Source organism: Ruditapes philippinarum, unplaced genomic scaffold (assembly GCF_026571515.1).
Source record: "Ruditapes philippinarum isolate M1 unplaced genomic scaffold, ASM2657151v2 ctg4090_1_1_1_1, whole genome shotgun sequence".
In the NCBI taxonomy this organism is placed as follows: Eukaryota; Metazoa; Mollusca; class Bivalvia; order Venerida; family Veneridae; genus Ruditapes; species Ruditapes philippinarum.
Window position 1 is genome coordinate 2,142 of NW_026855747.1, and position 26,011 is coordinate 28,152.

Consider the following 26,011-nt stretch of genomic DNA (forward strand, 5'->3'; position numbering starts at 1 on the left):
GGGGTCACAAGACTACACATTCAAGGACCATAAGTGAGCTGTTTTTTGACTTCCCATGTGTTTACAAAATCTGCTATTGTTATTCTTTCAAAATTATTGAAATCATTTCAATTTGAAAATATACTAATATGTTATTCATATAACAATTTAAAAATACACTGATCCAGAATAATTGATACACTGTCAATATCTGTAACTGTTAATATAGTCAGGAAAATAACTAGTGCAGTTTATTGTGAATACCAATTATCTTATATGGAATATTTTTTTAGAAAAATACCATATTTTAAATCATTCAGTTTTTCATCATTTTTTTGTTACCATGGCAAACCAAAATATACCATTTTTGTAATCAGTGCATTAAAGAATATTTGTTTTGCAATGGATTTATAATTTATATGCTATCATGTAACAGCTATGAGTTTTAAAGTAGACTAACTTAAGTTATGATATTCGCCTTAATCATGGAAAAAGATACTAAAATTCTGAGAATTTAATCCTTATGTTAATATTTTATTATCAATAACAATTTAAGGGGAAAATGAAATATCCTTTTTTTTTTCTTTTTCTGAAAAGTCTAAAATATTGTTGTCTTTTAATATTATATATGCATTCATTTGGTGATGAATTAATCATGTTAAGTGCAAAAATATTGCATTTGACAATTTTTTTTTTATTTTTGTTGCCATGGCAAACGATTATTGAAAACAAATGATAGTTTTTTTATCAAGATATTACATATATTACACCAAGATGAATGATAACTTGATATTTTGTTTATTTTAATATGTATAACTATGGAATAATTTCTAGTTTATATATACCAATAAAAGTTTAAATTTATTTGTTGTTGTTATGGTGATGTCATAAAAATTAGAATATTTCATAAAATATCAAGTATTTTAAAAAAAATAATTGTTTCCAGCTATTCAGCAGATGTTGTTCTACCTCAAACTAGTCATAACTCATTTTTGCCCAAATATCACATTTGGACCAAAACTCACTGAGCTTGTCACATATAGGTACTGGTATTTCTGGGAACCTTTCACTCCATTCTTCGCCATCTATCCCTTTACATGCAACAGTATCTTTAAAGGTTAAAGAAAAAATATGGGTTGATGAATTTGTAGACCTATCATCTGTGTTTAATAAACAGGACAGGACCACTTACTAAATATCACAGTCACTAAAACAGGTATCCAAGCTGTGACCCATCTTCAATCTCAAAAATATTTGTCTATTGAACAATGGACAGATTTGTTTGCTATATTAGCCTCAGTCTGTCTATAGACAAAAATATCCAGAGTCTGCTGAACCTCTTGCTCAGTTCACTCTAAAAACAAACAAAAGATGTTGGACTCTTTTTCAAGCATTTCAAAGTATCTGAAACTTGACTGTATGCAGGGAAAAATAATTTTGCTTATAATTGGACCATTCAAGGTTCCAATAATATAAATGACAGCATTTGAATATATTCTGAAACTACGGACAAACTTGAAAGTAAAATGAACAAAGATAATTCTTTTGTTGGACAATTGTTCAGAAATTTACTTGTAAAGTTACCAGGGTATCTCATTTTTCTGTCACACTAAATATCTATGTAAAACTGGTTTTTGCCAATTTACAATTAGATATCATTTATGAGAACACATTACAAATGTACTGGAACCAATAGAAGGATGAGCAAAAATAAATATTTTATATCAGAAATAAACCTTATGGTTCACAAGCTACTTTCTGCTGGGATATTTACAGATGAGAAGAAACTTTGTCTGAAGTTTAAATCACAACAAGAAAAGAAGCTAAAAGAGAAGAAACATGAGGAGAAAACTCGAAACCAAAGGTCATCTTGGGGAAAAAGTTTAAAGCTAAAACCAGTCAAAGAGTTAAATGGACAGAAACATGAGGGGAAAAAGTCAAAAGTCAGTTTTGTGGGAAAATTTTAATGCCACAACAGTTACTAGTCAAGGAGATGAACGGAAAGAAAATTCTGAAACTACGGACAAATATAAAAGTAAAACAAACAAAGGTAATTTCTTTGTTGGAAATGGTTCTTTTCCAAAGTTTTCACTTTGAATATGAAATATTTTGCAATGGCCCAATAATTTCATAGTCTTCAGTTTTCATGTATACATCTAGAGCATCTGACAGCAATGTAACCAAAACATAAATCTACAATGGAAATGCATACAGCACTTCAACGGGGAAATTTACTTGTAAAGTTACCAGGGTATCTCATTTTTCTGTCACACTAAATATCTATGTAAAACTGGTTTTTGCCAATTTACAATTAGATATCATTTATGAGAACACATTACAAATGTACTGGAACCAATAGAAGGATGAGCAAAAATAAATATTTTATATCAGAAATAAACCTTATGGTTCACAAGCTACTTTCTGCTGAGATATTTACAGATGAGAAGAAACTTTGTCTGAAGTTTAAATCACAACAAGAAAAGAAGCTAAAAGAGGAGAAACATGAGGAGAAAAAGTCAAAGGTCAGTTTTGTGGGAAAATTTTAATGCCACAACAGTTACTAGTCAAGGAGATGAACAGAAAGAAAATTCTGAAACTACGGACAAATATAAAAGTAAAACAAACAAAGGTAATTTCTTTGTTGGAAATGGTTCTTTTCCAAAGTTTTCACTTTGAATATGAAATATTTTGCAATGGCCCAATAATTTCATAGTCTTCAGTTTTCATGTATACATCTAGAGCATCTGACAGCAATGTAACCAAAACATAAATATACAATGGAAATGCATACAGCACTTCAACGGGGAAATTTACTTGTAAAGTTACCAGGGTATCTCATTTTTCTGTCACACTAAATATCTATGTAAAACTGGTTTTTGCCAATTTACAATTAGATATCATTTATGAGAACACATTACAAATGTACTGGAACCAATAGAAGGATGAGCAAAAATAAATATTTTATATCAGAAATAAACCTTATGGTTCACAAGCTACTTTCTGCTGGGATATTTACAGATGAGAAGAAACTTTGTCTGAAGTTTAAATCACAACAAGAAAAGAAGCTAAAAGAGGAGAAACATGAGGAGAAAAAGTCAAAGGTCAGTTTTGTGGGAAGAGTTTAAAGCCACAACTAGTCAAGAACATTAACAGACAGATCATTCTGAAACTACGGACAAATATGATAGTAAAACAAACAAAGGTAATTTCTTTGTTGGAAATTGTTCTCCTCCAAAGATTCCACATTGAATATGGAAAATAAATTATGCAATGGCCCAATAATTTCTTAGTCTTCAAATTTCATAAATTACATCTTGAAGTTCTGGTAGCAATGTCACCAAAACATAAATCTACAATGGAAATGCATACAGCACTTCAACAGGGAAATTTACTTGTAAAGTTACCGGAGTATCTCATTTTTCTGTCACACTTACAAAGATCTATGTGAAATTGGTTTTTGCCAATTAAAGATAATTTATGAGAACACATTAGAATGGAAGGATCAGCAAAAATAAATATTTTATCATGGAAATAAACCTTATGGTTTACAATCTATTTTCTGCTGGGATTCTTACAGGTGAGAAGGAACTTTGTCTGAGTTAACACAACAAGAAAAGAAGCTAAAAGAGAAGAAACATGAGGAGAAACCTCGAAACCAAAGGTCAGTCTTGGGGAAAAAGTTTAAAGCTAAAACCAGTCAAGGAGATGAACAGACAGATCATTCTGAAACTAAGGACAAATATGAAAGTAAAACAAACAAAGGTAATTCTTTTGTTGGAAATGGTTCTACTCCAAAGATTTCAAAGTGATTGTGAAGTGGCCCTCTATAAGGACAGGAAAAGTCACTTTGAAAATAAACTCTTCACATTGATCTCTGAGCTGCTGCAAAAAAGGAAGACTACACTACAGCAAACCTTCCATCAGGAAATGGTAATGTAGGATGTAAGAACCAGACATTGATAGATGCAGCTAGAGGGTTCATGGGAGAGATGTAGTAAAGGAACATTTCTTTTGTTATGGCCTCTTATGCCATTGTAACTAAATAAAGTATATTGTACTCTTTTATTTTGTTTACAGTTACATGGCTCCCTCCCCTATTTAGTTTATATAGCCCCGATAGTCTACAGACAATTCAAAAACTTAACTATGCCACCTTTTGGGTGCATAAAAGGTGGATACTAGAGAACGACAAACTACAGACATCAGACAATCACATAAGTCACTTAAACTTTAAGCTCAAGTGAATTGATCACCGGGAACTAGACTATAGACCATCATATTCAGATGTTTTAACAGCATGACTAGATATATTTTTCACTTTACAAGTATTACAATTTTCAACAGTATCTCCCTTACAATTCAAGAATGTATAAGCTTTACAATGCTCAAAATCTCAACCCATTTTTTGTGAAGTTTATCTAAAAGACTACTCCTGAATGAATTCTGACCTTCTTATTTGTTTTGATCATTTTGATTGTTGAACTGTCAATCATGTATTTTAAGGACTTAAAGATCATATTAAGAAATAAGTGAATGAAGGCTCTAAAATACTGACGCACATCTTACAACTGTGAACTTCCCAGAAAGGTTATATGTTTGCCAATTTAAGAACAAAATACATGTTATCTAATAAAAGTTGTCTGTACATGTATATATTAGATAAATAAGTTAGTAAAATCCCAGATAAACTTCACTATAATTGAGATGTATTAAGATTTTTACGATACATTTAGCCTATTACGACAAAGTTTGAACTGAACACAAGTTATGAATCTTATCATCCAATAATAATACTCCTAAAATAAGAATAAATAATTAAGAAACAACAATAAATTAAATTTTAGAGTTTACCATGTATAAACAAGTTGAACAACTTTATCACTTGTGGTGACTATTGTAAATCTTTGCTCCAGGTCATCATGATCTTAACTTGATCTTAATAAGACTAGATAGTTGACAAAACATGAAGATTTTGTCAAAAGCTTGTATCACATTAAAAAGGAAATTAAACACATGTGCACTTAATATCACATAGTTACTTGAACTCAAATAAAATATATGTTCAAGCCAACTCTTATTTACAAAGAAAAATATCACCTGTAAAAATCAACAGAACAATTACAAAACTACAGCTAGAAATCATTGTAAAACATAAATATCTTATACAAGTAAATATGTAACAACCACTTTTTGTACATGAATAAATTTAACTTTATGAGATCCCTTTGTATGGCAATGCTTTTTTTCTTCAGTAAAGAAGAAAAGCATCCTATAATTAATATACTATGATTAAAAGAACATGTGACTAATAATTAATATACTATGATTAAAAGAAAATGTGACCAAGCATAGTCTCTATACATGTAATACTTAAGTTTAAACTCACCTTACAAGTAGAAACTGGTGTAATACATGTACAATTGAAGCACATTTTGATATTTATGATGGTCTCAGTGATTTGGCACCATGTGCCTGAGATTAACATCCTTCTATTCTTATTACTTAATGAGATTCTTTAACATGTCATGTATCTTGAGTGTAAAACAAAAACAAGAGCTGTCAAATAAGCAGACAACTACTGTCAATGGTGAATAGAAGTAGAAAAGAGAGCATATGTACAAAACTGCTTGGCAGATTTATCTGATCTTCATAAAAACAAGAGAGAACATATACGAAGGTTTTTGAGAAAACTTAGAAGATATATCTAAAGGTACTGGAGAAAATTAAGCAAAAAATGACTCCACGAGTTATCTATCCATAAGAAGCCCATTCGAAATTTGTTGGTGAAAAGTATTCCAACTTTTAAGCGAATTTTCTTTAATATTTTAAAGTTTTTTGGCCATTAACCTTAACAGAAAGCTTAAATATATCATTTTTTAACTTGACTTGAATTAGAAGACTATATCAATCACCTATGACCTCCTCAACTTGATTATTATTTCTGGTATCCGAACATTCACATTTTCTTATCTTATCAAAATGGAATAAATGACCTCTGACCCCATATGAATATTTAGCATATGAAATCCAACCAAGAATGATAAATAAGAAGGAAACTAAAATGAGAATGCCAAAAACATGAGGATCTGGGGCTGCTATCACCATGATGAACTTGAGCATATCCATCAATTTATTGAGTGAAGTTTGAACGCCATTTACAATACCACGCTCCGTTTCTTTCACATGCTCCAGGAATAGCTGTGTAATAGTTAAATCTGCCATCCATAAACCTGAAAGAACAAGCAATTATCATAGTATTGCAAGCAATCCATAAGTCCCCTACCGGATAGAACCCCATCAGCATTCTGAAGGGCCATTGGCCATTCACTAATGTGTAAATTTTTCTCTATTTTAAGTAAATTTGTTGGAAATGTTCTTTAAAAGTGATCACAGGAAAAAGTTTTTATGAACAGACAGACAGACGGACTGAAGGACACTCTAAAGTTAATATTTGAAACATCCCTGTTACCAAAATATAACATTTTAAAAAGCAAAATTCTTAAAGAGGAGATAACTCTGGAATTAAAGATGCAATTTCATAAAAAGTTTCAGCTCTTTTTGACTAATCACAAATATTGTTATATTTGCCATGTTTTAAGCCTATTTGTTGCCAAGGCAACCAATATTTTTTCAAAATAGGAAGAACAGATAAGACATGCATAATCTCAAGACTGCCTCTACCCACATGTCAAGTTTCATAAAAATATTTCCAGAACTTTTTGAGTTATCACTGGATTCAGTTTATGTGTAAAATTTGCCATATTTTCAGTCTATGTGTTGCCATAGCAACCAGAATTTTCAACATAGGAAGAAAAGAAAAAGACGTGTATAATCTCCAGACTGCCATCTACACATATTACAAGTTTCATAAAAATATTTCTATTACTTTTTGCGTTAACACAGGATCCAGTTTATGTCTAAAATTTGCCATATTTTCAGTCTATTTGTTGCCATAGCAACCAGAATTTTCAACATAGGAAGAAAAGAAAAAGACGTGCATAATCTCCATACTGCCATCTATCCATATATCAAGTTTCATAAAAATATTTCCAGTACTTTTTGCGTTATCACTGGATCCAGTTTATGTGTAAAATTTGCCATATTTTCAGCCTATTTGTTGCCATAGCAACCAGAATTTTCAACATAGGAAGAAAAGAAAAAGACGTGCATAATCTCCATACTGCCATCTATCCATATATCAAGTTTCATAAAAATATTTTCAGTACTTTTCAAGTTATCCCGGGATCCAGTTTTGTGGACGGACGGACTGACAGACAGACGGACGGACGGACTGAGGGTAAACCTGAAGTCCCCAGCAACCAGAATTTTCAACATAGGAAGAAAAGAAAAAGACGTGCATAATCTCCATACTGCCATCTATCCATATATCAAGTTTCATAAAAATATTTCCAGTACTTTTTGCGTTATCACTGGATCCAGTTTATGTGTAAAATTTGCCATATTTTCAGCCTATTTGTTGCCATAGCAACCAGAATTTTCAACATAGGAAGAAAAGAAAAAGACGTGCATAATCTCCATACTGCCATCTATCTATATATCAAGTTTCATAAAAATATTTTCAGTACTTTTCAAGTTATCGCGGGATCCAGTTTTGTGGACGGACGGACTGACAGACTGACAGACAGACGGACGGACAGACGGACGGAGGGTAAACCTAAAGTCCCCTCCGGTAAACCGGTAGGGGACTAATAAAAGATTGCAATATTCATTGATTGACCAAAAATCAAGTATCTCTATAACTGATATATACTGTAAAAATAAAAAACTTTTGTGAGAGAATAAATTTCCAAAATTCAATTTTTTTTTAAAGAACAAGAGCGATCGATCAGTGATCACATGTGTCGCCTCATGATGGCCAATTTCATGTTGGGACAAGTTTTGTGACAGACGGACAGACAGACAGTTCACAACTAGACAGTTCACAACTAGACTTGGTACTGATCATTCCTGTAAAGTTTGGATAAAATTGCACCAGTAGTTTATGAGGAGTAGTCCGGACAAGCTTTTGTGTATCTGGCAACACACAGAAAAAAACACCTTTTTATCAAAGGGCCATAACTCGGCCAAAAATCATTCAACCGAAAAACCTGTACAATATGTGCAAGGACTTGAGCTACAGATCAATCCTGTAAAGTTTCATTGAAATTGCATAAGTGGTTTAAGAGAAGTAGTCCGGACAAACTTTAAAAATAAAAATTATTAAAGGGCCATAACTCTAACAACTAGAAATGTGTCCATAGGACACTGATGCCCCCACACGCCACTGTTCTGTCAATCTTATGACTGTAGGTCAAATATTTTTTAGACTACATGTGCCACAAGTTGAAAACTAAAAATCAACAAAGGGCCATAATTCTGTTAAATTTGGTCGCAGCAAAAATTCCTTCCTTTACTACCATCTACACATTAAGGTTGTTAATCCCTGGAAGTTTAAGCAAAATCTGCCATCTGGTTTAAGAGGAGTTGCGTTCATAAAATTTCTACATAGTATATAATGAAAAAATCAACAAAGGGTCATAATTCTATAAAATTTGGTCGCAGCGAAAATTCCTTCCTTTACTACCATCTACACCTTAAGGTTGTTCATCCCTGTAAGTTTAAGCAAAATCTGCCATCCGGTTTAAGAGGAGTTGCGTTCACAAAATTTCTACATAGTATATAGTGAAAAAATCAACAAAGGGCCATAATTCTGTAAAATTTGGTCAGAGCAAAAATTCCTTCCCTTACTGCCATCTACACATTAAGGTTGTTCATCCCTGGAAGTTTAAGCAAAATCTGCCATCCGGTTTAAGAGGAGTTGCGTTCACAAAATTTCTACATAGTATATAGTGAAAAAATCAACAAAGGGCCATAATTCTGTTAAATTTGGTCGCAGCGAAAATTCCTTCCTTTACTACCATCTACACATTAAGGTTGTTCATCCCTGTAAGTTTAAGCAAAATCTGCCATCAGGTTTAAGAGGAGTTGCGTTCACAAAATTTCTACATAGTATATAGTGAAAAAATCAACAAAGGGCCATAATTCTGTTAAATTTGGTCGCAGCGAAAATTCCTTCCTTTACTACCATCTACACATTAAGGTTATTCATCCCTGTAAGTTTAAGCAAAATCTGCCATCCGGTTTAAGAGGAGTTGCGTTCACAAGATTTCGGGACGTACGGACGGACGGACTGACGGACGGACGGACTGACGGACGGACGGACAAGTGCAACGCTATATGCTCCCACATTGTGGGGGCATAAAAATCATTGAACCTGAAAATGCTGACAATATGCAAAACTAGACTTGGTACTGATCATTCCTGTAAAGTTTGGATGAAATTGCACCAGTAGTTTATGAGGAGTAGTTTGGACAAGCTTTTGTGTATCTGGCAACACACAGAAAAAAACACCTTTTTATCAAAGGGCCATAACTCGGCCAAAAATCATTCAACTGGAAAACCTGTGCAATATGCGCAAGGACTTGAGCTACAGATCAATCCTGTAAAGTTTCATTGAAATTGCATAAGTGGTATAAGAGAAGTAGTCCGGACAAACTTTAAAAATAAAAATTATTAAAGGGCCATAACTCTTACAAAAATCATTGAACCGGAAAATGCTGACAATATGCACAACTAGACTTGGTACTGATCATTAAAGTAAAGTTTGGATGAAATTGCACCAGTAGTTTATGAGGAAGAGTCCGGACAAGTTTTGTGACGGACGGACGGACATACAGACGGACGGACAGACGACGGAGAAGTGATCCCTGTATGTCGCCACTACTCCGTAGAGGCGACACAAAAAATCTTTGTTATAAAATTTGATGCAAGTAAAAATTTGTAAATATTTTACTTCTTCAAATAGTCCAAAGTGTTTATTTTACGAAATTTTGGCATGACATGTCACTTGACCTTGACTTTTGACCTTAAAACATCAGAAAGGAAATGGCAGGTATAACTCATCATATGAAATTTCAATAGAAAGGGATTGTCAGTATTGTAGTCAATGACCATAAATAAAAATTTAACCAAAATGTTAACCAAAAACCAAGGTCAATGTTGATACTGTCAAGTGGGACATGACAATAGTTCATAGCTTCCTACATAACTAAACTAAAATAATTCTATATAAAACTAAAAATAATATATTTACCACATCTTGCTCCGATAATTCCAGCCAATAAAAGCCACACAGAAATAAGGGAATGTTTGCCTCTATCTGCCTCTTGTTCAGCACAACTTGACTGATCTCCAGTAGTATTCAATCCAGTCATGGTTTGCTGCAGTCCATCAACACTTAAACTAGTATTTCCAAGTGTTTTGTTAAACACGTCAGAATTTGTTACATTGTAAGGCACAGAAGTCAAATTTCCATTTGTTAACCCTGTACCATTATCACTGGGTAAATTACAAACTAAGATTGTGTCAGCTGATTGTTTAAGGAAAGGATCAAAAGGTGATCCTGGTGCCCAAATGGACGCCACACAGAGACACAAAAACATCACTTCAAAGAAAAAGCCAAACAAGCCTGTCCTTTCCAGTCCAATGCGTTTACTTATGAAAGGATATAAAAATGTTCCTACAATCCCTGTGATAGCTCCTGCTGCCATGGCTACGCCCATAATTGACTCATTTATACCTTGTGTGTAAGCAAAACCTGAAATATATATATACAGTCCCTTGTAGAAAAGAAAATTCACTATAGTGTGTTGCTCATTAAAAGAACTCAGCAAACATCACCAAGGATACTAATAATAATAATTAATAATAATAACACTTATTTTTAAAAGATATCATAAAATGTTGCTACTTCCCTAATGTTTGTTTTGGATAATTCATTTGATCTATTCGTATAAACTTGTAAATACATTTTTTGTATAAAGCAATTTAAAGTGATGAATAGATGTGATCTAAATATTTTAAATTTCTCATAGAGAACTAGTATCCTTCTTAATCAAATTATAACAAAACATTCATTAAGTTTTTCTACATGTCAATGGTTCAGATGAACTCCTGACAACCATTGGGCATCCAGTGAGAAATCTTTTTACATATAAATAGTAACAGAACAAATTTTTTATATTTACCAACTGTAATATTGTCAAAACCCAGCACTGTCATGTAGAGTGCAGCCAATCCAAGACCAGCAAATGCTTCATCGTATTTAATGTAGGTCTTCCATCCCTGATACAAAATAATAAATCCTGAAAACATCTTTATCCAGAATGGGTCCTTTTTCTTCTCTTTGTTTTGCTCTGTTTCATTCTTTAGCTTAGTCTCTTCATCAGTAGCAACACTTGCATCTTCATTTAGTTTTTCTGCATCACCAATACTGTTGCTACTGGTAATTGGGTCACGACCTTCAACATCAAAGTCATCTCCTTGGTTACTTTTAAGTGTTTCCATTTCTTGTTCTAAAGAAAAATGATAATCAATGACTGAAGGGTTATCAATCTGCAAATTTCTTACTAAATACTGTTGGCATTCACCTGTTATCATTTCCTTTTAGCACACAAATGGTAAATCAAACTATAACTCACAGCTAGAAATATCCACACACAAAAAGAAGATGAACAAGTTATACCTTAAATATATTTTCATGCTTAGATAAAAGCCCTCACATAAATGAAATACTTTTGACTTCAACACATAAAAGTAACATTTTAGACAATAACCTTGAACACATTTATCCTCTATTGTTTATTAATGTATGCAAATTGACATTTACTTTTTATAAAAAGTAAAAGTCATTTTGCATACATTATTAAACAACAGGGTATAAAAGTATTTAAGTACTACTGCACTACTATTAATTTGTTGTGTCACTGTAAGCAAAAATGACAACCAATTAAATGACTACATACTGTATTTCTAGAAAATTTTGAGGAAACAATATCTTGTGTTTTTTCCTAAGGCAAACTTTCATGCAATCATAGTGTCCACGCATTTCCCGAGCATTTGGCAAATATTAAGTATTGTTTGTTTGATTGATTAGGTTTTATGTCACACAAACACAGTTTAGGTCATATGGCGCCGTTGCAGCTTTACTGATGAGGGAAGACCTCAGGTGCACTTCCGTGCATTATTTCAGGCACCATGGACCCCTGAGTAGAACCACCGATGTACCATAAACTACTGTAGCGGTGAGGGGCAAGTGGTTTGAAGTCAACGGCCTTAACCACTCGGTCATGGACGCCCTTCGCGAATATTAAGTCACTGGGATAAAGAGCACATATGTAACTAATATCACAATTAGGTTTCAGTGTTTGTTCTCTCTCGACCCGTCAGACAAAACAATATAGACGAAAACTTAAAATTAGATCCATAAACAATCAATATGTTAAATATAAAATACCATTCCGACGTTTTTCGCTTATGCCAGAAAAATGAAAATACATTCAGATGACTCATTTCTTTGCAAAAAATATTAATTGCATTTAAAATAATATGGTTGAGTTATTTATCATGTGATATATGATTGATCTTACTTTCTGATAACAATTTCATTGTTTGAAATAAATAAATTTTAACAGTTAAAAATAAACAGTAAACGCTTATCCATATAGGTATTATTTGATATTGTACTTGTAACAAACAATTACTGTTACGGTATAACAAGATATGACATTTTGTTTGTATTTTGTTGTACTCAACTATGATAACTATACATATCTGACTATGGAGTTACTATTTCCTGTTAAGACTCTACCGTACACAATAAGATATCATGCAATCAAAAAAATACATTCAATGCTGAGTACAACTGAAATATAATCAAAATGTCAAATCTTGTTATAAAAAAATAAGGTAATGTTTAGTATAACTCTGAAACTTTTTGGGCACTTTGTCTTATTAATACTCACTTCAGTTATTGGTTATTGAATTTTCAAACCGGTCTTTAGTTAAACCGGTTTTTAACTAAAAACCAAACATACCCGCATAAACAGAAAAACATGACACCCCTACAAATAAATTTTCCACCCAATCATATTTTTTGGCCCCATAATGACATGTAACACCTACCAGCTGGTTCCCCATTCCTCAACTTTTTGTTTTTCAAAGCTGGTACCAGGCTATACACCTTCCAAAGTAGAATGTATTCTACAAACACTGAGACCAGGTTCCATCCGGCAATGAAAAATGCACCAACACCAACTGATGCAAAGTACATAATTTGTCCAGTAGCTATGGGGGCCACAAGTTTGTTACAGAGATCTATTCTACGTAATGTAGCTGTCATACCTGAAAGAATACATGTATATTATACTAAAAATTTCAAGCCATTCTCATGTTCGAAATTTTTTTATTCCAAATACTATGAATGATATTTATTTCAGCTGATGAGGCACTTTTGGACATTTTTAACAAAATTTCAGAAAAGAATCTCACTTAATATTAATCAAATTATTTCTTTCCACACTAAACAGTCATTGTTTGCCCTGAAAACCTGTCTTATTCGCCTCTATATGATCTATATGATGCTGTCAATAAATTCATCTTTAATAACACAATAAAATTATAATTATCAAATATCTTGTTGTCCTGGAAAACATCAACCCTTTTGTGCTTATGTAAAAACTTTTCAGGTTTTACTAACAGTCATGCTTCATACATCCACACTACTGTCATTTTAATGTAAAGCAATTAGTGTCAAGTGATCTGAACTAAGTGACCTTAACAGCACTTAATATTTCAGTACTTAATTTATATGTCTTTTATGACGACTTATTTAAGTGTTTACTAACAACCAGAAAATATCAGACATTGTCAGGATTATTAACTCTTTAAGTGCTGGACCCGAAAGCGTTTTGCCATCAGTATAGATCCAGGCCAGCCTGCACGGATCTGCTCATCCGTGCAGTCTGACCAGGCTCTATACTGTTGGCTGACAAATTTTAAATATTTAAATTGATATCCCTAAAATGAATAATGGACAGACCCAAAAAAGGAAGTGGGACAAGTCCACTTAAAATATTCAGCATGTTAAGGGTTAAATGGTCTTACTAGCAAGTAGATTTTTATCATCTCCACATATCTCTACAATCCAGTCTTTCTGTACTGCGATGTTAGTACCAATACTTCCTAACATTGCCAGTATAGCCACTAGAATGATCGCCACATAGCTCAGTATGAGAAGTCCCTCGTTAGGCCAGGCAGCTTGTATCTCTGTCTTCCATGTAATTACAGTATATACAATAAGGGCACAGACAACTACACTTGTGTTCTGTACAATAAGACTTGTCCTGGCAGCTGAAAGACAGAACAGAATGATCGTCAATCACAGTAATTGAGTTGATTACTTAACAGTAGTTAATACTGTATACTAGTATACTAGCTAGTTTCTTTAGTTTTCTTTTGATTGCTACAATGAGTTATATCAACATTTATAGTTCCCTTTTTTTGTTAAGTCCTTTTTTAAAGCACAATTTTAAAATTACATTTCAAGATCAGCTCCAATTTGGCTAAAAGGTTGAGTAAAAATCAAGAACCTTTAACTAAATATTGTAAATACACAGTATTCTATTAACTTTATAATGTAAATACACAGTATTCTATTAATATATCAATTCTATATATAAAATTACTACAAACCTTTCAACCTAGGTGTTCTATCAATCCATTCACCAACAAGTGCTCCAAACAACAACACTGCTGTACCCATAGATAGCCCATAGACAGCTGTAACCCTGAGAGATTCTGGTGATATGATAACCATAAACAAGCCCACACCAAATGACCACATCCTGTCACCCTGGAATAAACATAAACTACATGTGATAAGGATTTTTCAATGAATTATGAAGAAAATACTATATGGACAGGTCTCTATTATTTGATTTTTTTCCCCTATACAGATCACTATAAGTCATGTGATTAGGTACAGTGTGTATTTGCTGTAATCACTTCCATCTTCAATCTTAATTTTGTTAAATTCTCATCCATGTAGGAAATGGTGAAGCAGGGTTCAACGTTAACACTTAGACGAAGAGGTAGTTTTTTAAAAAGACATGTCAAATAACAATGACTGAAGAGTTTAGATTCCAGATTGGTAAATATGGTAAATAGTGAAATAGAATCTATCCATATGCTAATTTCTGTATGATTCATTGGTATATCTAAACTTTGGCCATTTTAAAATCTTGTGAATTATAAATATATACAATTCTCTTTCATCCATGGTTTAGGTAACAAAGGCCCTGTAAAATACATACTTATTACATGCATATGTCTTTTATCAGGCCTGTTGTCTCTTATATAGGTACTGCCAGTAAACAGAGACATCCTAAGAGCTAAAACATTTGGAGTTTTTAAACTGAGAAGCATTAAATTCCAAAAGGTAAGCCTATATTTAACACTACAGTGGAATTCTTTCAAAAAGTATTTTTGTTCACATGGGAAACTCTTAAAATTACTTAAACCAAAAAATATGTCTTAAAAGGTTCTCAAAAGAATCCATTTTCTGTTTATTAAAGCTCATAAAGTTTTTATAGGTTAATGCATCCTCCTGATTTGGACCTTTGTGTAATTTTTTCTCCAATGGGTGGCATTCCCAAAATGTTAAAAAAGGCCTGTTTGCTTAAGAAAAAGGACAGCATTTCCTTTTTAACAAAATATTATTTAAAAATAAGTAAGTAGTTTCTTACCCAAGTGGATAAAGCATGGCTCAGGTAGACAAATAATCTTATCTTCAGTGGTATAGATCCTTCTCCAGAACCTGTTTGTAAACAAGAAAATTTGCTGAATTGATGTAATGTTATTAAAACTTCTATGTATTATATAATTATGTTAAAATACATTTGAAAATAAATTTTGTTTCTTTGTTTATTTTGACATTAAGCCTACAAAAATAAGCAATGTCAAGCAGAGCAAATAGCTCTTCCAGTAATAAACATCTACTTTTTAAATTATGACTGTGAAATATTTATTGTAATTGTATCATTCATTTTAGCATGATACAACTACAATGACAGAAGTTAAGTGAGACAGGCAATCTATGCTCAAATTCAATTAATCTAACTGCACAAGGAACAAGAGCTGTCGGTAGGACAGCAACGCTCGACTATTCTTAGTGCTTGATAGTACAAAAAAATGCTTGATACAGTTACCTCCTCCTGTTTACAGGTTGGGGTCATGATGGTGAACAAGTGTGCAAAGTTTCAAAGCCATATGTCAATGGACTTTGAAAATATTTGAAGTATTACAAAAACTTTAACGTAAATTCTAAGTCGAAAAAGGGGCATAATTCTGTCAAAATGCTTGATAGAGTTACCTCCTCCTGTCTACAGGTTGGGTCATGATGGTGAACAAGTGTGCAAAGTTTCAAAGCCATATGTCAATGGACTTTGAAAATATTTGAACTATTACAAAAACTTTAACGTAAGTGGTTACGCCGACGCAGACGCCGACGCTCGGGTGACTACAATAGCTCTACTTATTCTTATCGAATAGTCGAGCTAATAAATTATTCTTATTAATTGCGAATTTCATGTATTCTATTTTTATGTCATTAATTATACAAATGTATATATATTTGCATAAAAGTATATGTAGTGGTGCATTGGTCGAGTGGTTAATACAACAGACAAGTAAACTATTGTTAAAGCATAGGCAGTAAATCTATTTTACCCATATTCTCCCAGTGTTTGCTTGCCTCCTTTGTGTTTCCTGTCTATTCTTTAGTTCATCACCTGCTCATGTCATGGTCATATGTGGAAATGATTTAGCAGTTCTTCACCCCATCAATGCCACAAAAAGAACATCTGAAATCAATGAAGTTACATGACTGACTTGAAAAGTGTCATTTCAGGCCTTTACAAATCCACTTGCCGGCTTGCATTAGCGCGAGAAAAAAGTTGATCAAAATTGCCCAACAAGACAAGTATTAAATTCTCTCAATCCAATTGATGTTTCTTTTAACATTTATAAATGAAGTTATTTGGTTAACAATCAAACTGCAGACACCTTATCAATCGTAATACTTGTCAAATTAAAAACCGGAAATCGACCTCATGGCTAAGTATAAAACTGAATCGATTTCCGAACCCGTATGATGAATTAATTAATGCCTCCCCGTTACGTAATGACAGCAGCATTTGACAATGTTTTATACATATGCATTCGGTAAAGTTTTATTCTTAGCAATAAGGCTTGATTCCGGTAGGGCAATGCGTTAGAATTTGAATGAGATAAGTATAACAGACTATGTCGAAGATTATACAATAAGAGTATAAAAAAGTATTATAAACAAAATGTTTATTAAATTAAGCATTATACCAATATAGACATAGAAAAATTCTACTCAGCCTTGCATTACTTATTATTGGTCAACTCAACCCAATACCAACTTGGTATGTGTCAATTTGGTCCTATACCAACTTTGTACATGTTATCTCAGTCCTCTAACAACTTAAGTACATGCTTAATGAGCCCTATACAAAACTAGTTTCAGTTTCAGTTTGAACCTATACCAACTTGGTATGTATCAAAAGTGAACTTACACCACTACAAACTTGATTGATTCAATACAGCCTTTTAGTTTAGGCAAATTGGAATGTGTCAAACTCATATCTATCCAAACTTTGAATATATCCCCTTACTAACTACTTGGTTTGCATCCACTCACACCTATACTAAGTATTTGTCAACTTAGCATTATCTATACCAACTTGGGTATTGACCACTTTTAGGGGAATGGTGGCTGGGCCCATGGAGAGGGAAAAATTGTATTGTCAAAGCGGAAAAAGATGATGAAAGGTTAAAACACAAAAACAGTCCATTATTGCAAAATTGGGTTGATAATTATACTTTTATACCATTATTCTTATGTCCGCTACTCAAGTCCCACTATTTGCAATAAAAATGAGATTATTCAAACAAGACTGTCACGCCATGTGACAAATGCCCCTAAAAGGTGAGTGTATTATGAAAAGAAAAAGGAATGAAAAGTTACTTTTTTTTCCGAATATTATATTGTTCTTGTTGATACTGAAGTGCTATTTATATACTATCATCTTAAAATAACACCTTGTGAACAAGGGGTCTTGGATGTGAACATCATCTTGATATGTGGTAGCATTTGATTGCCAAGTTATTTAAAATTCCTTCTATACATGCCAAATGTTTACAGTTTGGGAACTAATTGTGTGAACCTTCAAACTCTTCTTTATGGGCATTAAGTAACCTTCAAACAAATTAGAGTGAACCTTGACTTTGGAGGAGGTAACGAGGAACATGGGTCTTACAAACAACTCTTATCTTGATGTGATAGACATTTGTTTATTTTAAAAATTCTTTCCAATGCTGACAAAGTTAAAAGTCCGAAACCACGGAATGTGTGTTTGCCTATAATCTCCAATTGTTATAAGTTTGAACCCTTTCGACAGAACTAACGGACAACATGAAGCTTTTAGCCGGCGACACATTTATTTGATCGGTGTAAGACATTTGTGCCAAGTTGTTTTACAATTTCCTTTCCATGCTGACCAAAGTTACAGGTCTGGACATAATGTGAATCTTCAAACCCTCCTCAAGAGAATGAGTAGGTTTTCAAAACTATAAGTGTGGACCTGTTGGACTTTTGGTTGGGCCATGGTCTTAGGACGCAACAGGCCGTCTTGATGTGGTTGGGACATTTATTGCCTAGTGTTATCTTTAAAAATCCTGTTCCATGCATTAACAAATTAAGTCCGGGATAAAATGTGTGTAATTGTGATATAGGTGAATTCAAAATGGAAAAGTGTTGACCTTGACCTTTGAGTAGGGGGAATTCTTGAATGTGGAACATCGTCTTTGATTTGGTTGACATTTTTGGGCCAGTTATATTTAAATCATTCCATTCATGTCAAAGTTACTAGGTCCAGACAACGAAATTAAGGGTGGGGATTGCACAGACAGACGGACAGACAGATGGATGGTGCGATTTCAAATATGCCTCCCTTTGGGGGGAGCGGGGAATAATAAAATCCCATTTAATAAACATGAGTAATGTAACAAAGAGGTGGTAATTGTTCGCATTGACTAGTTCAACCACAGGACCTTGACATTCTATAAATAATTGAAAATATAGCAAATTAATAATAAAGAAATAACCTGATAACGGCAAATACAGTGTCTATTCTAGGACGCGCGATTGCGCGATTCACTATAGTATTTAACAGATCGCGCACAATTCAAAATCATGTGCGTGAAAATCGCGCATCTATAAAAAAAGTTAATAAAACAGTAAAACTTCCATCCCGCATTATATTTGGTTGTTTTGTTTACATTTACACCGAAAACCGAAGGGAGGTAACTGTAAGCTAATTATAATAATTTAGTACTGTATGGTACTGGTTACGTGAGTTGACGGAAATAACGGAATGTTCCGTATCGTACGGAAACTAGTGTGCTAGGTCTGACAGTTTGGGGCCCATTTTAGTGTAGTAAATAAACCCAAGAAAATGAGGCAATCCTAGCTTGCTACGATCTAAACGTGAAAGATAGTTCGTTATTTGGTATTGCCCCCAATCCCTTTATAATCAATCGCGGCAGTTCTGTAATAATTTGTTTCGTTTAAAAATTCAGGGGGGACAACTTCTGCTGCCTTAAATAAATATTATCGTTTTAAAATTATTTCATCGGTTGAACGCCTCAGTGTAAACTTAATGCAGACGATTTAACATTGGCAGTTTATATTGGCACCCTTTGATTTTGAAAATCGCCCCCTTTTTTGAAATAGAGGGGGGAAAATCACCCCTATTTTTCAATTCCTAGAATAGACACTGCAAATATAAGTTATAACCTTCTATACTGGTTGGGGAGATAACTTCGGCTGGTTGATAAACTCGGCTTTTTATAATTAAATCGAGTTATCGGAATGTTTAATCTAATCAAGCTCACCATCTCATACTATCGCTGGAATTTGACAATATCTGGAAATTTTGTCAAGTTTGGTAAGATACTTAAAAAATAACACAGACTTTTACCTGTTTGTTTACAAAACATGCCAATAAAAAGTATGGGAATCCCATTGTTGTGCGCATGTGCAGCAGATGCTCATTTTGAGGACCGCACATGGGTACTTTTATATATTGACCGACTACCGATAAAGCAGACGACGTTTACGTATACATTTTGTAGATGAAATTCAGAGTCACTTTTGTCTTGGTAACTCAGAAAAAAGGCTGATTACACAATTGTAATCTTTAAGTGGAATGGATTGAAAGACTGATGTTAAATGCTCCTTTTATATGTTAATGTGCAGGTTGAATATCGCTAAATTAATTTCTTCTTCACTCTGTTAAGCTAAGCAAATTAAATTTGAATCACTAATTTTTTAACTACATATTATTTTGTTATACATTAATAAATGATAATGCATGTGTTTTTTTACGTAAAAATGATTTATATGTTACATAGTACGTTGCATATAAATATCGTGTTATCATATCTATATTCATTATACTAACGTAATGCTCAACAATTTTGGTAACAAATATTTTTTATTTGACATAAATGAACAGCAAAGAAATAATAAAATGTCTAAACATGTTATTTTACGTTTTAACTTACTCATTTAAGAAGAAAAACAAAGAGCCGGAATTATCTACTCGCGCGCGTTAAAAATATCCTTTTTACGTACCTCTTCCAGGGCCTCTCAAAATTACCCGTTATGTTTCTAAATATAACTTTTATGGTGATACCGGAAAATCGAAGAGCTGAAGTTTATTATGGTGCAAGATTCATCAGAATACGTAAACAAATAAATGAAATATGCCCCAAAAACACCGATTTTCGGCCGAGTTTATCTCCCAAACCAGTATACTTAAAAATATAAAGCAGGGGGGTTTTCACTTTATTTCTTATTCATTTGAATATATATATGAGCCGTTCTCCAGGAAAACCTGCCAAAATGACATCGATTATGACGTTGGGAATTTCCCGATAAATATGACGTCATACTTGAAAGCACATGTGAGTTCAGTGACCTTTATGTATCAGTGTTTACATGATAAATTTTGACATTTTCTGGATATTAAAATGGATAACGATATAGAGGTATGTAGTATTTATATATTTTATCAACTCTAAACTAGGTATGTCGCACATTATATTGTTCAATTGTTCCTATATTGATGTATTTTACGCAAGAGTGAATCAGGAAAATATGGCGCGTAAACAAAATAATGTAGCGTGATTGTTGTAACTGGTAGGATGAACTTATATCGAGCAACACATTAATAAACATGCAAAGAGTTGGTTGATTTCGCTCTCATACATTTCTTGACATACTCGTTAAGATTGTTTTTCAGATAAAATTTATGTATTCGCTAAATTTGGAAGACATTTCTGTGTACCCCACCACTACCAGAATGACATCGAATCAATCGTCAAAATTATTTAGGACTCAGTAGATCTAGATCTCTATTATTTTTTTTAATAATGTCAATATATTTCAACGACGATAAGTTTTATTAAAATTTCAGAAAATTTAGTTGGTTTTGTTTCGGAATGGGTATGCTATTGATCAAAATCTGAACGATTAAGGTTAAATCACTTAATTTATATTGTCTTAGTACGAAGTCTGTCATGGCCGAGCGGTTAGAGTCAATAACTTAGAGTCAGTGTTTTGCTGGTTCGATCCTGACGCGCGGACTTTTTTTTTCTTTTCTTTTTTTTTTTAACAATCATATTTTATAAAATGCTATGTAGAATTCTGTGTCAAATTAATTGTTTTTATTAAAAAAAATAACCTTTAATTGAAATGAAATGCAGTCTGTGTATGATTTTTTGTGGACAAGCAGTTGTATATTAAAGGAAAATTTGTATTCTGCAGTGAATATAATGTTTTTATTTTATATTAGCCTATTAATTAGCGCAGAAGCTGTATGTTTTGTCATAATTGTCAGTACTCACCGGACTTATTTATCTTACAGGATTTGGAGAGTTTGCTTTCCGAGCATTTTGGTGTGACGCCCGTTTCGACACCCTGGGGATCGCAGGAGGAGGTTGATGTATCTACCCTGTGTTTAGACTCGGACGAAGATGATCCCGAGTTAGATGTTGATCAGCGGGTCCAAGATTACATAGACACGCTTCCAGATGACGCAACAGGGGCTCCTGATACTAGTGACAGCGAGGGTGAAGCAGAAGTTGATTGTGATCTGCCCCAAAATGATGAAGACGTGAACAGAATTACCCTGTATCATAAGAATGGTTGTGGGTGCAAGAAAAACTGCATTAAACAGTTTACTATTTCTGACATTTTTGAGCACATATTGAATATTAGGGAAATGGAAAAGCAAGATAAAGAACTGTATATAATGGCAACTGTAGTAAACAGCCCTCAGAATGAATTGACAAAGCGCGGGAAGAAACGTCAGAAAAGTCACCATGACTTTTCATTAGTGGGGAAACCAGTGTGTAGGACTGTGTTCATGTTAACCTTTTGATATCAAGCGTAGCGCTCTTCAAAATATTCTAACACATGTTGATCAGCATGGTGTGGTTCAAAGAATTCACGGCAACAAAGGGAAAAAACCTGTCAAATCTTTAAAGTTTGAAGATATTAAACATGCGGTGACATATGTTTCCCAAACTGCTTAAGACATAGGTATACCACAACCGGCTGCACCACGTGGATCAGACAACATACCACCAGTTTACTTACCAAGTGCTACTACAAAACTTGATATTCACAAGAAATACGAAACATCGTGCCTTGAATCTGTACCAACAAAAAGGGCTGTTCATTATAAAACTTTCTGCAACATCTGGAAGCAATGTTTACCACACATCAAAATTGCATCTCCACGCGACGATGTTTGTGCAACTTGTGAAAAATTAAGAAAAGTTGTGATGGATTCCAGAACCGAGGATGAAAAATTGCAGGGCACCGCAAATCTTAGAGAGCACATTGTCAACGCACAAAAAGAAAGAGAAGTCTACAACAAATGCATTGTATATGCTAAAGGTCTGTTTGAGACAGGGGACAGGCGACATTCTCATTTCACCTTTGATTTCAGCCAGAATTTATCGCTACCACACCATTCAAGACAGATGGGGCCAACTTATTTCATGACATTGCGCAAAGTGCAATTGTTTGGTGTACGCAATGACGGCACATCAACGCAATACAACTTCCTTGTAGACGAGAATGAGACTATTGGCCCTGATGGTACTCAAACTCACGGACCTAATGCTGTTATCAGTATGGTGGACTGGGTGATAGAAAGGGACCATGCGGAGGGACCAACAATTTCACTACATGCCGATAATTGCCCAGGTATGTTCGTCATAAACTGCTTATAAGTTTATTGAAATTATTTACTTAATTATTTATAGCAAAATAACGTTTTCAAATAATTCATCACTCATTGCGTTGAACGTGCATGCATGCACGTGTGCATAAATTGTAAAAAAACTGTTTTGCTACAAATTAGTTCAATACTTAAATGTACTTTGGTGTTTATATGAATAACTTTTAATAGCACTTTCTATCGATTCGTGCACATATTGTTAATTATATGAACAATGCTGTTCATAGTCAGTTATCAAAGACATAAACGTCAACCGATATTATATCACAAACTTTGTTCTTAAATTCAATTAGCATAAAATATTCTGAAACATAAATCTTGAACATGAAAAAATTGTTGTCTGCTGAAAATGTCGTCTGCTAAGTTGTTCCACTTTGCTCCAAAGTTGTAAGAAGCTTGTCAGTGACAAGCGTCTTGGAACCTGATGAAATGGCCTATCATCTGATTCCAAAATATGTTTTTAAAGGCTGTTAAACATTTTCCTGCAGATTGCGCATGGTTAATAATAATAAAAGTCAGCCCTTATCACACGTATTCACACACTGATATTCAGAATATTATCATAATTAAAACAAATATTGATGATTTTAATGTGAATTTGCCAGACTTAATTACCACATCTAATTAAACTCAACATAGTACAGCAACTATTTTAATTTTTTTACTGTATTTATTTCTATTTCAGGACAGAATAAAAACTACTATATGCTGGGATATCTGATGTGGCGTGTTCTGACTGGACGTCAGGAGAAGATAGAGTATATGATGCAGATACCTGGTCACGCTCGCTGCCATGTTGATGCTGGCTTTGCCCGCATAAAACAACTTTACCGCAGGACAGACACGGATGCTCTTGGTCAACTTACGGAAGTTGTAAATCAGTCATCATCTACAAGCCAGTGTATCCGGTACCCTACATGGACATGGCGAGACTGGAAAGGATTTCTGAAAACGTACTTCAAACCGCTCCAAGGCATCAGGTAATTTAAGAGTAAAAAGTACAGTTTTGCGTTTTTGTCAGCTTAAGTAAAGACATATTGTAAAATATACTTGAACATAACTATGAAGTGCATACATTACAGTCAAACTTATATATAAAGATCACTCGGGTAGGGTCTGTGGTCTTTATTGACGGGTGGTCTTTATTTACAGGTTAAATACACGCACTTTGAATGTGATAATTTGAAACAAAACATGCGGTCTTAGGGTCATGTGGTTCTATTCAGAGCCTATTCAGAGGTAGTATCTATACATGTTAAGTGTAACATTTTATCATCTTGATTTAACAAATTTAATCCATAAAGTGCTTCTATAGTTATCATTATAATACAAATTTTCATAATGACATTAACATGTATATTTTACCCCTTTCAGAAAGTATCAATATTTTCGTATGAGCCGAGATCATCCTGGAATGGTGGTTGTTAAAGAGAGCTGCGAAAAAGCCGAGGAGACATTCTCCATCATGAAATCAAACAACTTTCAGTTTGAACGGGGACACTTGCCACAAGTACTGCAACCAGGTGGAATGTCTGCTGCACGACGCAGATATCTTTACAGCACAGTTCGGCCCTATGTGCGACCTATATTTCAAGATGAAACATGTCCAGGAGAGCCTTAGACAAGTTTTAATTAGAACACTCATGTTACCATGGTAACGGATAGAAGGACATTATCTGACTCCTGTGATTTTTTATGTTATTATCTAATGGTTTCTGTTACAAATATAATGAATATATTACAAACTACAAACTAAAGTATACCTAGTTGTACTTGTTTCAATTGCTTATTAGTTTTATATGAGGTATATTGAAAGATTTATTTCTACATGGTTATGTACATGACAGTGCCTAATCGCGAAAGGCTGTATCTCGGGTACCTTTTGAGATAATTTCAAAATTTCTTTTGCATTCTACAGGAAAATGATGATACTTGAATAATTGCTCAAAACCTCAAATTCGATATTTTGGTCATAATTGCAGGTTTTTCTGGAGAACGGCTCATATATATATATATATATATATATATATATATATATATATATATATATATATACCAATAATTAATAGAATGACAAGCTCCTTTAATTTAACTAATAAAATTCCTCAAATATTATCCAAAATATGAGTATCCGAAGATTAGGCTATTAATCTACAAAAAAATAACAAAACATTTAGTCAAACAACTTCATACAGTAAACGTGTTTCAATCAGTAAGTTAGTTGACACGACATTTTAATATTTAAAACATGTGAATTTCTTACATGGCAATATGAATAAGATAAATAATATCTAGAAATTTTCCATGCCAGCACGTCGTTGTTGTTGTTGTAACTTAGGTTGAATGCCACTAAATTTTTTTTCACCCATCGCAATAATTTTACAAAAAAATATAAAGGAAATTGGAATTTAAACAAGAGCGATCAGTGATCACATATGTCGCCTGATGATAGCTAATTGCGTGTTGCAGCTATTGTGTAGCAGGGGTCACAAAAATCATTATGAGGACAGAACACATTTTCTTATTCAAGGGCCATAACTCAACCTAGGGTCTTTCTATTTGAAAGACTCTGCTCAACCGGAAAACCCGTTTCTGTGGAGTAGTACAGACAAGTTTTGTGACACTTTTTGTGACGGACAGAAAGACGAACAGGCACTCAGACGGAGAGACAGACAAACAGGTCACTGTAAAAGGAATCCCTATCAGTTGTGGCTAGCTGGCAACACAAAAATCAT

General features: G+C 33.5%; 2 protein-coding genes across 2 annotated transcripts; one reads left to right on the plus strand and one right to left on the minus strand.

Moving 5' to 3' along the window:
* Positions 1 to 4,081: 4,081 nt before the first annotated feature.
* Positions 4,082 to 25,671, minus strand: LOC132744280 (solute carrier family 40 member 1-like). The gene is made up of 9 exons (XM_060732939.1): positions 25,540 to 25,671; positions 16,606 to 16,739; positions 15,624 to 15,694; positions 14,572 to 14,731; positions 13,984 to 14,229; positions 13,003 to 13,221; positions 11,067 to 11,393; positions 10,133 to 10,636; positions 4,082 to 6,209 (listed from the first exon to the last, which is right to left on the minus strand). Exons 2-9 carry the CDS (start codon positions 16,607 to 16,609, stop codon positions 5,884 to 5,886), a joined length of 1,857 nt encoding a protein of 618 aa, XP_060588922.1. The 5' UTR covers positions 16,610 to 16,739; positions 25,540 to 25,671; the 3' UTR covers positions 4,082 to 5,883.
* Positions 22,810 to 25,287, plus strand: LOC132744279 (uncharacterized). Its single transcript, XM_060732938.1, has 3 exons — positions 22,810 to 23,242; positions 23,962 to 24,256; positions 24,651 to 25,287. Exons 1-3 carry the CDS (start codon positions 22,816 to 22,818, stop codon positions 24,895 to 24,897), a joined length of 969 nt encoding a protein of 322 aa, XP_060588921.1. The 5' UTR covers positions 22,810 to 22,815; the 3' UTR covers positions 24,898 to 25,287.
* Positions 25,672 to 26,011: the final 340 nt, after the last annotated feature.